The sequence below is a fragment of the Catharus ustulatus genome, chromosome 35 (genome assembly GCF_009819885.2).
Source record: "Catharus ustulatus isolate bCatUst1 chromosome 35, bCatUst1.pri.v2, whole genome shotgun sequence".
In the NCBI taxonomy this organism is placed as follows: Eukaryota; Metazoa; Chordata; class Aves; order Passeriformes; family Turdidae; genus Catharus; species Catharus ustulatus.
The window spans coordinates 1,418,890-1,434,677 of record NC_046255.1 but is presented as its reverse complement, the minus strand read 5'-3'; the positions used below and the strand labels follow the sequence as shown (position 1 = coordinate 1,434,677).

General features: G+C 48.8%; 1 protein-coding gene across 1 annotated transcript; it reads right to left on the bottom strand.

Moving 5' to 3' along the window:
• Positions 1–860: 860 nt before the first annotated feature.
• On the bottom strand, positions 861–12,517 carry UBE2S (ubiquitin conjugating enzyme E2 S). Its single transcript, XM_033084001.1, has 5 exons — positions 12,341–12,517; positions 11,603–11,626; positions 8,777–8,924; positions 5,296–5,486; positions 861–1,414 (listed from the first exon to the last, which is right to left on the bottom strand). The coding sequence occupies exons 1-5, from the start codon at positions 12,341–12,343 to the stop codon at positions 1,121–1,123; spliced, it is 660 nt and encodes a 219-aa protein (XP_032939892.1). The 5' UTR covers positions 12,344–12,517; the 3' UTR covers positions 861–1,120.
• Between the last annotated feature and the right edge of the window lie 3,271 nt (positions 12,518–15,788).

Genomic DNA, 15,788 nt, shown 5'->3' with positions numbered 1-15,788 from the left:
CCCCCAAAGGATCCCAAGACCCCCCAGAGGGTCCCCAAAATGAATCCAGGACCCTCGAAAGGGACCCCAGGACCCCCAAAATGGGCTCAGGACCCCCCCAAAAGGATCCCAAGACCCCATAAATGGACCCCAAGACCCCCCAGAATGAGTCTGGGGACCCCAAAATGAATCCAAGACCCCCCAAAAGGATCCCAAGACCCCCCAAAGGGCCCTCAAAAGGAATCCAGGACCCCCCAAAATGAGTCTGAGACCCCCCAGGGAACCCCAAAATGAATCCAGGACCCCCCAGGACCCCCCAGGACCCCTCAAGGGTCCCCAAAATGAATCCAGGACCCTCGAAAGGGACCCCAGGACCCCCAAAATGGGCTCAGGACCCCCCAAAAGGATCCCAAGACCCCATAAAGGGACCCCAAGACCCCCCAGAATGAGTCTGGGGACCCCAAAATGAATCCAAGACCCCCCAAAAGGATCCCAAGACCCCCCCAGGGGACCCCAAAAGGAATCCAGGACCCCCCAGAATGAGTCTGAGACCCCCCAGGGGACCCCAAAATGAGCCCAGGACCCCCAGAATGAGCCCAGGACCACCCAGAAGGATCCTGGGACTCCCCAAAATGAGTCTGAGACCCCCCAAAATGGGCTCAGGACCCCCCAAAGGGTCCCCAAATGAATCCAGGACCCCCCAGGAGCAGCCCAGGACCCCCCAAAAGACCCCCAGGACCCCCCAAAGGGTCCCCAAAATGAGCCCAGGACCCCCCAAAGGGTCCCCAGGAGGATCTCAAGACCCCCAAATTGAATCCAGGACCCCCCAGGAGCAGCCCAGGACCCCCAAAGGGACCCCAGGACCCCCCAAAAGGCCCCCAAAATGGGCTCAAGACCCCCCAGAAGTATCCCAGGACCCCGTAGAAGGATCCCAAGGCCCCCCAAAATGAGTCTGAGACCCCCCAAAGGGCCCTCAAAATGAGGCCAGGACCCCCCAGGGGACCCCAAAATTAATCCAGGACCCCCCAGAAGGATCCTGGAACCCCCCAAAATGAGTCTGGGTCCCCCCAAAATGAGCTCAGGACCCCCAGAACGATCCCAGGCCCCCCCCCACCCCCCGTCCCCAATTGGGTCTGGGGTCTCAGAGCCTCCTCAGCGCCCGTTTCTTGTCCCCCTTTTTCTTGGGGGGCGCTTTCCTGTCCCCCGCGTGCTTCTTGGGGACGGGGCCGTCGGGGGGGGCCGGGGGCAGCCCCGAGGGGCCGGGGGGGGGCTCGGATTTTGGGGAGGGGTCTCCCCGGGGGGGCCCCCGGGCGTGGATGTCGGTGAGGAGCCGAGCGCGGGCGGCGAAGCGCTCGAAGTCCTCGAGGAGCAGCCGGGCGGCCTCTTCGTTCAGGGCCGACTCGGGGTTGGGCTGGATCAGCAGGCACTTGATGGTCTGGGGAAAATAAAAATATACCCAAAATCAGCCAAAATTAACCCAAAAAATCACCACAAAATCATCTCGGGGTTGGGCTGGATCAGCAGGCACTTGATGGTCTGAGAAATAAATAAAAATAACCAAATTAACCTAAAATTAACCCAAAATTAACCTAAAAATCATCTCGGGGTTGGGCTGGATCAGCAGGCACTTGATGGTCTGAGAGAAATAAAAATATATCTAAATTAATTCTAAATAAACCCAAAAAATATCTAAAAAATCGTTCAGGGCTGACTCGGGGTTGGGCTGGATCAGCAGGCACTTGATGGTCTGGGGGGGAGAAAAATAAATCTAAATTAATTCTAAATTATCCCAAAAAATATCTAAATTAATTCTAAATTATCCCAAATTTACATAAAAAAATATCTAAAAAATCGTTCAGGGCCGACTCGGGGTTGGGCTGGATCAGCAGGCACTTGATGGTCTGAGAAAACATCCCAAAAAATATCTAATTAATCCTAAATTATCCCAAAAAATATCTAATTAATCCTAAATTATCCCAAAAAATCATCACAAAATCATCTCGGGGTTGGGCTGGATCAGCAGGCACTTGATGGTCTGAAAAAACAAAAATAAATCTAAATTAATTCTAAATAAACCCAAAATCACATCAAAAAATCCACAAAATCATCCCGGGGTTGGGCTGGATCAGCAGGCACTTGATGGTCTGGGGGGGAGAAAAATAAATCTAAATTAATTCTAAATAAACCCAAATTTATATCAAAAAATATCTAAAAAATCGTTCAGGGCGGACTCGGGGTTGGGCTGGATCAGCAGGCACTTGATGGTCTGAGAGAGACAAAAAACATCCTAAATTAACCCAAAATAAACCCTAAAAATCATCACAAAATCATCCCGGGGTTGGGCTGGATCAGCAGGCACTTGATGGTCTGAAAAAACATCCCAAAAAATATCTAATTAATCCAAAATCATCCTAAAATTAACCTAAAAATCATCCCGGGGTTGGGCTGGATCAGCAGGCACTTGATGGTCTGAGAAATAAAAATATATCTAAATTAATTCTAAATAAACCCAAAAAATATCTAAATTAATCCTAAATTATCCCAAAAAATATCTAATTAATCCTAAATTATCCCAAAAAATATCTAATTAATCCTAAATTATCCCAAAAAATATCTAATTAATCCTAAATTATCCCAAAAAATATCTAAAAAATCGTTCAGGGCTGACTCGGGGTTGGGCTGGATCAGCAGGCACTTGATGGTCTGAGAAAGATAAAAAAATATCTAAATTAATTCTAAATAAACCCTAAAAATCATCACAAAATCATCCCGGGGTTGGGCTGGATCAGCAGGCACTTGATGGTCTGGGGGAAATAAAAATATATCTAAATTAATTCTAAATTAACCCAAAAAATCATCACAAAATCATCTCGGGGTTGGGCTGGATCAGCAGGCACTTGATGGTCTGAAAAAACATCCCAAAAAATATCTAATTAATCCTAAATTATCCTAAAATTAACCTAAAAATCATCTCAGGGTTGGGCTGGATCAGCAGGCACTTGATGGTCTGAAAAAATAAAAATATATCTAAATTAATTCTAAATAAACCCAAATTTATATCAAAAAATATCTAAAAAATCGTTCAGGGCCGACTCGGGGTTGGGCTGGATCAGCAGGCACTTGATGGTCTGGGGGAAATAAAAAATTAACAAAATCAGCCAAAATAAACCCAAAAAATATCTAATTAATCCTAAATTATCCCAAAAAATCATCACAAAATCATCCCGGGGTTGGGCTGGATCAGCAGGCACTTGATGGTCTGGGAGAAATAAAATACTTAAATCACCCCAAAAAATCCACAAAATTATCCCAAAAATCATCCCAAAAAAATCACAAAAATCACCTCAAAATCAACCCAAAATCACATCAAAAAATCCACAAAAATCAACCTAAAAAATCCCGAAAAATCAGCTTAAAAAATCCACAAAATCACCCCAAAAATCACCTCAAAAATCTGGGGAGGGGTCACAAAATCACCCCAAAAATCATCCCAAAATCATCCCAAAAAATCATCCTAAAATCATCCCAAAAAATCATCCCAAAATCAACCCAAAAAATAATCCCCAAATCACCCAAAAAAAAAATCCACAAAAATCATCCCAAAAAATCACATCAAAATGACCTCAAAAATCATCCAAAAAGAATCCCAAAAATCAGCCCAAAAATCCAGGGAGGGGTCACAAAATCACCCCAAAATCAGCCCAAAAAATCAGAAAAATCACCTCAAAAAATCATCCCAAAATCACCTCAAAAATCACTCCAAAAAAATCCACAAAATCACCCCAAAAATCACCCAAAAAAATCCTCAAAATCAGCCCAAAAATCCCAAAAAATCACCTCAAAAAAATCCCCAAAATCACCCCAAAAATCACCCAAAATTGATCCAAAAATTGACCCAAAGTGCCCCAAAATCAACCCAAAATTTCACTAAAATTTCCCCAAAATTGACCCAAAATGGTTCCAAAATTCACCTGAAACCGGCCTGGAATTGATGGAACCCAGTTCTGACCAGTACAGACCAGTAAAGACAAATACAGACCAGTATAACCCAGTCCCAACCAGTACAAACCAGTACAGACCAGTACGGACCAGTCCCAACCACTCCCAACCAGTACAGACCAGTATAACCCAGTCCCAAACAGTACAGACCAATACAGACCAGTACAAACCAATATAATGCAGTCCCAACCAGTACACCCCAGTACAAACCAGTACACCCCAGCACACCCCAGTACAGCCCAGTACACCCCAGTACACCCCAGTACAAACCAGTACACACCAGTAGCACGTGTCTCAGCCCCAGCTCAGCTCTCCAGTCCCGTTTCAGCACATTCACACAGATCTCCCTCCCAGTACAGACCAGTATAACCCAGTACAGACCAGTACACCCCATTCCCTCCCAGTATAACCCAGTACACACCAGTAGCACGTGTCTCAGCCCCAGCTCAGCCCTCCAGTCCCGTTTCAGCACGTTCACACAGATCTCCCTCCCAGTACAGACCAGTATAACCCAGTACACCCCAGTACAAACCAGTACACCCCAGCACACCCCAGTACACACCAGTACACACCAGTACAAACCAGTACACACCAGTAGCACGTGTCTCAGCCCCAGTTCAGCTCTCCAGTCCCGTTTCAGCACATTCACACAGATCTCCCTCCCAGTACAGACCAGTATAACCCAGTACAGCCCATTCCCTCCCAGTACAAACCAGTACACACCAGTAGCACGTGTCTCAGCCCCAGCTCAGCCCTCCAGTCCCGTTTCAGCACGTTCACACAGATCTCCCTCCCAGTACAGACCAGTATAACCCAGCACAGCCCAGTACACACCAGTACAAACCAGTACACCCCAGTACAAACCAGTACACACCAGTAACACGTGTCTCAGCCCCAGCTCAGCCCTCCAGTCCCTCTTGAGCACGTTCACAGAGATCTGCCTCCCAGTACAGACCATTATAACCCAGTACACCCCAGTATAACCCAGTACACCCCAGTACAGACCAGTACACCCCAGTACAAACCAGTACACACCAGTAGCACGTGTCTCAGCCCCAGTTCCGCTCTCCAGTCCCGTTTCAGCACGTTCACACAGATCTCCCTCCCAGTACAGACCAGTATAACCCAGTACACCCCAGTACACACCAGTACAAACCAGTACACACCAGCAGCACGTGTCTCAGCCCCAGCTCAGCCCTCCAGTCCCGTTTCAGGACATTCACACAGATCTCCCTCCCAGTACAAACCAGTACAGCCCAGTACACCCCAGCACACCCCGGTACACCCCAGTACACCCCAGTACAAACCAGTACACACCAGTAGCACGTGTCTCAGCCCCAGTTCAGCCCTCCAGTCCCGTTTCAGGACATTCACACAGATCTCCCCGCCGGGCCCCACGTTGGGGTGGAAGATTTTGGTCAGGAAGAATCCCTTGGGCGGCGCCGCCGGGAAATCCTTGCCCAGCACGAGCTTCATGCGGAACAGCCCGCCCGCGTACGGGGTGCCCTCTGCAAAACAAAAATATTCTGTGTTAAAAACTTCAAAATGAAATAGAAAAATGGGTTATAAATACCAAAATATCCTGAATTCACCCCAGGAATCCAGCCCGCGTACGGGGTGCCCTCTGAAATACAGAAAAAATTGGTGTTAGAGACACCAAAATATCCTCATTTCAACCCAAAAATCCACCCCAGGAATCCAGCATGTACGGGGTGCCCTCTGAAATACAGGAAAATGGGTTAAAAATAGCAAAATATCCTGAATTCAACCCAAAAATTCACCCTGAGATTCCAGCCCGTGTACGGGGTGCCCTCTGAAAAACAGAAAAATGGGTTAAAAATACCAAAATATCCTGAATTCAACCCAAAAATCTACCCCAAAAATCCAGCATGTACGGGGTGCCCTCTGGAAAACAGAAATCGTGTGTTAGAAATCTCAAAATGGGCTGAATTCACCCCAGAAATCCAGCCCGCGTACGGGGTGCCCTCTGGAAAACAGAAAAATGGGTTAAAAATACCAAAATGTCCTGAATTCAACCCAAAAATCCACCCTAAAAATCCAGCCTGTACGGGGTGCCCTCTGCAAAACAAAAATTCTGTGTTAAAAATACCAAAATGGGCTGGATTCAACCCAAAAATCCACCCTAAGAATCCAGCCCGCGTACGGGGTGCCCTCTGGAACAAAAAATTCTGTGTTAAAAACCACAAAATATCCTGAATTCAACCCAAAAATTCACCCTAAAAATCCAGCCTGTATGGGGTGCCCTCTGGAATACAAAAATTTGGGAGTTAGAAACCCCAAAATGGGCTGGATTCACCCCAGAAATGGGCTGGATTCACCCCAAAAATGTCCTGAGTTCACCCCAAAAATCCAGAGTTAGAAATCCCAAAATATCCTGAATTCAACCCAAAAATCCACCCTAAAAATCCAGCCTGTATGGGGTGCCCTCTGAAATACAGAAAATGTGTGTTAGAAATCCCAAAATATCCTGAATTCACCCCAGAAACCCAGCCCACGTACGAGGTGCCCTCTGAAATACAAAAATTTGGGTGTTAAAAATACCAAAATGGTCTAAATTCAATCCCAGAAATCTAGAGTTAAAAACCCCAAAAATCCAGCATGGACAGGGTGCCCTCTGAAACCCAAAAATTTGGGAGTTAAAAACCCCAAAATGGCCTCAATTCACCCCAGAAATGTCCTGGATTCACCCCAAAAATCCAGAGTTAAAAACCCCAAAATACCCTGAATTCACCCCAAAAATCCAGAGTTAGAGACCCCAAAACGGCCTGGATTCACCCCAGAAATGTCATGGATTCACCCCAGAAATGTCCTGAATTCACCCCAAAAATCCAGAGTTAATAACCCAAAATGGTCTGGATTCATCCCAAAAATGGCCTGGATTCACCCCAAAAATCCAGAGTTAAAAACCCCAAAATACCCTGAATTCACCCCAGAAATCCAGAGTTAAAAACCCCAAAATGTCCTGGATTCACCCCAAAAGTCTAGAGTTAAAAACCCCAAAAATCCAGTGTGTATGGGGTGCCCCCTAAAACCTGAAAAATCCACAGTTAGAAACCCCAAAATGGCCTGGATTCACCTCAAAAATTTAAGAGTTAAAAACCCCAACATGGCCTGGATTCACCCCAAAAATTCAGAGTTAAAAACACCAAAATGGCCTGGATTCACCCCAAAAATCCAGAGTTAGAGACCCCAAAATGGCCTGGATTCACCCCAAAAATACTCTGTGTACGGGGTGCCCTCTGCAACCGCGAATTTGGGAGTTAGAGAACCCCAAAATATCCACCAGGATTTTGGGGTAAATCCCCGGGATTTTCTCTGAGGGATCCTTTGTCGTTTTGTGGGGTAACCCCGTTATTTTTGGGGTAGAATCTCTGGGATTTTTTGAGGTGTGACCCCAGGATTTTTGGGGTAGATCCCCCCTATTCTGAGGTAGGCTCCCCTCTATTTTAGGCAGTAACCCCAATATTTTTTCTGAGAAATCCCCATTGTTTTGGGGTAGAATCCCCCATATTTTGACATGCAAACCCCAGGATTTTTGGGGTAGAATCCCTGGAATTTTCTGAGCTATGACCCCACTATTTTTGGGATAGAATTCCCCCTTTTTTGAGCTATAACCCCAATATTTTTTCTGAAAAATCCCTGCTATTTTTGGAATAAATTCCTCTCATTTCTAAACACACCCCCAGGATTTTTGGGGTAGAATCCCTGGAATTTTCTGAGGTGTGACCCCAATATTTTTGGGGTAGGATCCCCCCTATTTTAAGCTGTAACCCCAATATTTTTTCTGAGAAATCCCCACTATTTTTGGGATGGAATCCCTGGGATTTTTTTGTGATGAATCCCAAATATCTTTGGCGTAGAATCCCCCCTATTTGAGGTGCAACCCCGACATTTTTTGGGGTGGATCCCCAGAATTATGGGGTGGAATCCTTGGGACTTTTTGAGGTCCAATCCCAATATTTTCTGAGGCATGACCCCAATATTTTTGGGGGGAAATCCCTGAGATTTTTTGAGGTGTGATGCCACTATTTTTGGGGCAGAGTCCCCCCTGTTTTGGGGTTGAATCCCCCCTATTTGAGGTGCAACCCCAACATTTTTTGGGGTGGATCCCCAGGATTTTTGAGGTAGAATCCCCCTCCTTTAGGGTCGAATCCCCCCTTTTTTAAGCTGTAACCCCAATATTTTTTCTGAGAAATCCCCACTATTTTGGGGTAGAATCCCCCCTATTTTGAGATGAAACCCCAGGAATTTTGGGGTAGCATTCCCCCTATTTTGGGGTCCAATCCCCCCTATTTTAAGTTGTAACCCCAATATTTTTTTCTGAGAAATCCTCACTATTTTTGTGATGGAATCCCCCCATTCCCAGCCACACCCCGGTATTTTTTGGGGTGTAACCCCACTATTTTGTGATGGAATCCCCCCTATTTTGAGATGTAACCCCAGGATTTTTGGGGTAAAATCCCCAGAATTTTCTGAGATGTAACCCCAGGATTTTTGGGGTAGAATTCCCAGAATTTTCTGAGATGTAACCCCCCTACTTTATGATAGAACTCCCCCATTCCCACCCACATCCCCTGTTATTTTTGGGGTAAAATTCCCAGAATTCTCTGAGATGTAACCCCAGGATTTTTGTGATAGCTGCCCCCCATTTCAAACCACACCCCCGTTATTTTTTGGGGTAGAATCCCCATTATTCTCTGAGCTATGACCCTGCTATTTCTGTGACAGTTCCCCCCCATTCCAAATCACACCCCTGTTATTTTTTTGGCTGTCCCACCTGGCCCCTCGATGGCCACCTGCAGGTCGGTGACGTCCTCGTCGTTGGGGAACACCTTGATGCCGTCGGGGGGGTCGGCGCTGAGCAGGGACACCTCCCTGCACAGGAGCCTCAGCGTCTGGGGGGGCAGGTTCTCCGCATTTGGGGTCTGGGGGGGAAATTGGGGAGGGGGCTGAATGTGGGGGACACCCCCTGAATGTGGGGGACACCCCTGGGAACCCCCCCCAAACCAGGGACACCTCCCGGCACAGCAGCCGCAGCGTCTGGGGGGGCAGGTTCTCGGCATTTGGGGTCTGGGGGGGAAATTGGGGAATTTGGGGAGGGGTCCTGAACTCGGGGAAGCCCCCTGGGAATGGGGGACACACCCCTGGGAACCTCCCCTGAACTCGGGGAACCCCCCACAAACCAGGGACCCCCCTGGGAACCACCCTGGAACTCGGGGAACCCCCCCAATGGGGGCAGGTTCTCCGCGTTCGGGGTCTGGGGGGAATTTGGGGAGGGGTCCTGAACTCGGGGAACCCCCCTGGGAATGGGGGACACCCCTGGGAACCCCCCACAAACCAGGGACCCCCCCAGGGAACCCCCCTGAACATGGGGAACCCCCCCTGAAAATGGGGGACACCACCAACGGGAGCAGGTTCTCCGCGTTCGGGGTCTAGGGGGGAATTTGGGGAGGGGGCTGAGACTGGGGGACACCTCCTGGGACTGGGGGACACCCCCTGGAACTGGGAACCCCCCCAATGGGGGCAGGTTCTCGATGTTTGGGGTCTGGGGAGGGGGCTGAGACTGGGGAACCCCCCACAAACCAGGGACACCCCTGGGAACCCCCCCTGAACATGGGGACCCCCATTGATCCCGGGATTCCCTCACAGGAATGACCTCGAGTACAAAAAAATTCAAATTTTGTGTCAGTACCCTCCCAAAAAAATTCAATATTTGTGTCCGTGTTGCCCTCAAAATGTTGAAAATTCCACCCCAAAAAAAATCAAAATTTGTGTCTGTCCCTCCCAAAAAAATTCAAAGTTTGTGTCAGTGCCGCCCTCAAAATGTTAAAAAATTACCCCCCAAAAAAATTCAAAATGTTGAAAATTCACTGCAAAAAAATCAAAATTTTGTGTCCCCTCCACCCTCAAAATGGTAAAGAATTACCCTCAAAAAATCCAAAGTTTGTGTCTGTGCCCCGCTTCAAAATCTTAAAAAATTACCCCCAAAAAATCCAAAATTTGTGTCTGTCCCCTCCCAAAAAAATCCAAAATTTGGAATAAAAAGTGACAGAATTAGAGTGAAATTGCGTTAAAAATTTGTGTTCATCCCACCCCAAAATGTTAAAAACTCTCTCAAAAAAATCTGAAATTTGGGTCCCATCCCCTCCCCAAAATGTTCAAAATTTCCCTCAAAATGTTCAAAATTTCCCCCAAAAAATCCAAATTTTGTGTCCATCCCCACTTCAAAATGTTCAAAAATTACCCCAAAAATAATTCAAAATTTGTGTCAGTGCCGCCCTCAAAATGTTAAAACATTCACCCCAAGAAATTCAAAATTTGTGTCTGTCCCAGACCCCAAAAATGTTAAAATTTCCCCCAAAAAAATCTAAAATTTGGGTTCTCCTCCCACTTCAAAATGTTCAAAATTCCCTTCCAAAAAATCCAAAATTTGTGTCCGTCCCCACCTCAAAATCTTAAAAAATGGCCCCCCAAAAAAATTCAAACTGTTGAAAATTCACTGCCAAAAAATCAAAATTTTGTGTCCCCCCCACCCTCAAAATGTTAAAAATTCACCCCAAAAAATCCAAATTTTGTGTCTGTGCCCCACTTCAAAATCTTAAAAAATTACCCCCAAAAAATTCAAAATGTTAAAAATTCACCCAAAAAAATCCAAAATTTGTGTCAGTCCCCTCCCCAAAAAATCCAGACTTTGAGTCCCACCCCACCACAAAATGTTTAAAATTCCCCCCAAAATAATCCAAGATTTGTGTCTGTCCCACACCCCAAAATGTTAAAAATTCTCTCAAAAAAATCTGAAATTTGGGTCCCATCCCCTCCCCAAAATGTTCAAAATTTCCCCCAAAAAAATTCCAAAAAATTTGTGTCCGTCTCCCTCCCCAAAATGTTCAAAATCTCCCCCAAAATTCTCAAAATTCACCCCAAAAAATCTAAAAAAATTTGGGTCTATCTTTCCCCTCAAAATGTCAAAAAATTACCCCAAAAAATCCAAATTTTGTGTCAGTCCCCCCCCCAAAAAATCCAAAATTTGTGTGAGTTCCCTCCCAAAAAAATTCCAAATTTTGTGTCAGTCCCCTCCCAAAAAATCCAAAATTTGTGTCAGTCCCCACCCAAAAAAATCCAAATTTTGTGTCAGTCCCCCCCTCAAAATGTTTAAAATTTCCCCCCCAAAGAAACCAAAATTTGCAATAAAAAGTGACAGAATTAGAGTGAAATTGCGTTAAAAATTTGTGTCTGTCCCACCCCAAAATGTTCAAAATCCACCCCAAAAAAATTCAAATTTTGTATGTGTACCCACACCCCAAAATATTTAAAAATTTCCCTCAAAATGTTAAAAATTACCCCCAAAAAATTCCAAGAAATTTGTGTGTCCCAGACCCCAAAATGTTTAAAATTACCCCTAAAAAAAATCTAAAATTTGGGTTCCCCTCCCACCCCAAAATGTTTAAAATTCACCCCAAAAAAATCCAAATTTCGTGTCTGTCCCCCTCACCAAAATGCTGAAAATTACCCTCAAAAAAATCCAAAATTTGTGTGTGTCCCAGACCTCAAAATGTTCAAAATTACCCCAAAAAAATTCAAAATTTGTGTCCCCCCCACTCACCTGCCAGGCGCCGCCTCGGGGCTCCTGGGTGGACAAAATTTAGAGTAAAAAATCGTGAAAATTAAACAAATTCACCCTAAACCCCCAAACATCCCCTTAAAAATCCCAAATTCCACCTGAAAAATCACAAAATTCCGCCTGAAAATCCAAATTTCCACCTGAAAATCCAAAAATTCCCCCTGAAAAATCCCAAATTTCCTTCAGAACTCCCAAAAATCAGCGCCACCCAAAACTCCCAAAATTTCCCCTGAATTTATTAAAAAATCACCTCAGAACCCCAAAAACCTCCTGGAACCTCTGAATTCTGAATAATTTCCCTCAGAATTCTCCGAATTTCCCTCAGAAATCTCCGAATTTCCCTCAGAACTCCCCAAATTCCTTCAAAACTCCGAAAACTCCTCCTAAATTCCCTCAGGATCCAAAAATCCCCTCAGGACCCCCCAAATCTCCTCAAATCCCCTCAGGACCCCCAAAATCCCCTCAGGATTCCCCAAATCTCCTCAAATCCCCTCAGAATCCCCAAAAATCCCCTCAGAACCCCCAAAATTCCCCCAAATCCCCTCAGGATTTCCCGGGCCCGGCCCAGGCCCGGCTCGGTTCGGAACCCCCCGGACCAGGCCCTGAGGGGCTCCCCCACCCCGGGACCCCCCAAATCCTCCTCAGACCCCCCCAAATCCCAACCCCGACCCCTCAGAAACCTCCCAGGACCCCCCAAATCCCCGCCCGGGCCTTCCTCACCATGGCGCCGGGCTGGGCCGGGTTGGGCCCCGAGGGGGAAGCGGCTCCCTGGGGGTGTCCCCTGGGTTTCAAGGGGGGTCGCGGCGGTTTTTGGGGTGACCCCTCGGGCGGGGGGAGGCCGGGGGTCGCCCCCTCTCCCCCTCCCCCGGCAGCGCGCTCCCTCCTCCGGCGCCGCCGCCCGCCCGCCGCGCTGAGGGGCCCCCCCGGCCGCGCCGCCGCTTTTATAACCTCGGCCGCGCACAGCCCCGCCCACCCACGCACGGACCAATCAGCGCCCAGCAGCGATCAGAGCGGCCAATCAGAAGAGGGGGAACAGGCGGGCTCTGCGCGCTGATTGGTGGATTCGTGAGGGGAAGCGCGCTGGGGGCGGGGCCTAGCCGCGTTGTTTGCGGCGTAACGGTCGGCGGAAGAGGCGGGGCCGCCGGTTTGAACAGTGATTGACGGGCGCGACAGCCAATAGGAAACGCCAAACTGTAAACAGAGGATTGCGCTTCCGGGGGCGGGGCTACGCGTTATTGACGTGTGCAGCGGCCAATCAGAGCGCGGAGTTTTCCCACAATCTCTTCCGGTACCCCAAAATTCTCCCGCCAAAAATCAGTCTCCGCCCCCAAATCCCGCCCCAAAATCCCCCGAATTCCCCCCAAAATCCGAGCCTGGGGGGGGATGGGAAACGTCACTTTATTCCCCTCCCCCCCCCCGCCCCTCCCCCCATCCCGGGACCCGAGGGGCGGGGGGGGAGGGGCGGAGGGGGGCGGGGCGCTAAGGCACGTGGGGGGTCACGTGAGGGGCGGGGAGGTCACGCGGGGGTCACGTGGGAGGGGTGGCCCCTCCCCCCGCTATGGCTTCGGTGCGGGTGTGACGTCATCGGGGAAGGGGGGAGGGTGTGACGTCATCGGCGGGGCCCAGCCCTCGTGACGTCATCGCGGGGAAAGGGGCGGGGCCTTGGCAGTGATCTGTGACGTCATCGTCAGGCGGCTCCGCTCCTCGCTGTGACGTAACGGGAGGGGGGAGGGGCAGGAAAAAAATTCCACAGTGCTGACGTCATCGAGAGGCGGAGTGACGTCATCGGGCGGGGCTGTGACATCATCGGCTGCTCGGGGGGCAGGGAGGGGCTGTGACGTCATCGACAGCGGACGTGACGTCATCGGGCGTGACATCAGAGTCGGGATTGTGACGTCATCGGCGCCGTGGGCGGGGCTCTGACGTCACCAGCTGCCATATTTGGGTGTGTGACATCATCGGCTGCTCGGGCTGGGGGCGGGGCTGTGACGTCATCGGCGGTGACGTCATCAACGGGGCTGTGACGTCATCACTGAGGGTGTGACGTCATCGCCGACCCCTCCCCAAAATCCTGGGGGTGACACCGAGGGGAAATCCCCAAAATCCGGGGGTTTCCACCCAAAATTTTCTGTTTTTCGGGGATTTCCCCCCAAATTCCCGGGGGTTTTCAGCATTGCTCAAATTTTCTCCATTTCCCCCGAAATTCTCAGGATTTTTCCCTAAAAATCCGAAATTTCCCCAAAACTTTCAGGATTTCCCCCCAATATTTGGGATTTCTCCCTTAAATTCGGGATTTTTCCCAAAATTCGGGGATTTTCCCCCCAAAATCTGGGATTGTCCCCCCAAAATTCGAGTTTTTTTTCCCTAAAATCGGGGGTTTTCCCCCAAAATTCGGGATTTCGTCCAAAAATTCCGTTTTCTCCCCAAAATCTCGGGATTTTTCCCAAACTTTCAGGTTTTTTCCCCCAGATTTCAGGATTTTTCCCCAAAATTCCGGGATCTCGCCCCAAAATCTGGGATCATCCCCCCAAAATTCCGTTTTCTTCCAAAATATTCGGGTTTTCCTCCAAAATTCGAGTTTTGTTCCAAAATTTCGGATTTTTTTTTCCCCAAAATTCGGATTTTTTTCTCCAAAATTTCGGGTTTTTTCCCCCAAAATTCGGGATTTTTCCCCAAAATTTATGGATTTTTCCCCAAAATTCCCGTTTTTCCCCCAAAATTCGGGTTTTCTCCCAAAATTCGGGATTTTTCCCCCAAATCTCGGCCCCCTCCCCCCCCGTTTTTCCCCCCCCCCCCGTTTTCCGCTCCCATCACACCGTGACCTCGGTGCGGCTCCCGGTGCGCAGGCGGTGCGGGTGGGGGAGGGGCGGCGCGGGGGGGGGGAGGGGCGGGGGGAGGGGCGGGGGGCGGGTGGGGGTGGGGCAGCAGCGGCAGCTCCGCCCCTCCCCCAACCCCTCCCCCACCCCCACCCCCCGTGTTCTGCCGCTGCGCCCCAAAAACCGCGCGGCGCCCCCCGGCCCCTCCCCCACCCCCCCAGCCCCTCCCCCCGCCCCTCCCCCACCCCCCCCGAACCCGCCCATCCCCCCCCCCAGGCTGCTCTGGGACGCCGCGTGCGAGAGGGGGGGGCGGCGGTGGGGGAGGGGCCCCGCGCGGTTCCGGGGGAGGGTCCCGCCCCCTCCCCCCCCCCCCCGCCCCTCCCCCACCCCCCCCCAGGAACTCCTGGCTGAGCACGCGGCGCCCCCGCGGGGGGGGGGAGGGGCAGCGTCCCGCGGGGGGGGGGGAGGGGCGGCCCAGGGGGGGCCCCAGGGACCCCCGAAATCCTCCAGGTCCCGGTCGGCTGTGGGGGGAGGGGAGGGGGAGAGGTCAGTGGGGAGGGGAGGGGAGGGGGAGAGGTCAGTGGGGGAGGGGAGGTGGGGGAGGGGGAGGGGATTTTTTGGGGATTTTTGGAGAATTTTGGGGGATTTTTAAAATTTTTTGGGGATTTTTTTTTTTTTTTGGGATTTTTTTTTATTTTTTTGGGATTTTTTGCGGATTTTTGGGGGATTTTTTGGGGATTTTATTGGGATTTTTTTTCGAGATTTTGAGGGATTTTTTTTGGGGTTTTGGGGATTTTTTTGGGATTTTTTTGGTTTTTTATTTTTTGGGGGGGATTTTTTTTTATTTTTTTGGGGAATTTTTTGGGGATTTTTTGTGGGATTTTTTTGGCATTTTTTGGTATTTTGGGGGATTTTTGGGGGATTTTTTGGGGATTTTTTTGGGGATTATTTGGGGATTTTTTTGGGGATTTTTTGGGATTTTTTTGGGTTTTTTTATTTTATTTTTGGGGGAATTTTTTTGGGATTTTTTTGGCATTTTTTGGGGATTTTGGGGGGAATTTTTGGGGATTTTTTGGGAATTTTTGGGGATTTTTGGGGGAATTTTTTGGATTATTTTGGGATTTTGGGGTGGATTTTTTCGGGATTTTTTTCGGGATTTTTTTTTATTTTTTGGGGATTTTTTTTGGGATTTTTGGGGATTTTTTTGGCTTTTTTTGGTGATTTTTGGGGGAATTTTTTGGGGATTTTTTGGGATTTTTTTGGGGATTTTTTGAGGGGATTTTGGGGAATTTTTAAAGGATTTTTTGGGGATTTTTGGGGGATCTTTTGGGATATTTTTGGGATTTTTGGGG

Bases quoted from the DNA above. Each gene is read 5' to 3' on its own strand.
- UBE2S (XM_033084001.1), bottom strand. The intron at 8,925-11,602 runs GTGAGTGGGGGG...TTTCCCCCCCAG, and splicing joins CCCGAGGCGGCGCCTGGCAG to ACCCCAAATGCGGAGAACCT. The intron at 5,487-8,776 runs GTGGGACAGCCA...TTTGTTTTGCAG, and splicing joins GGTGGCCATCGAGGGGCCAG to AGGGCACCCCGTACGCGGGC.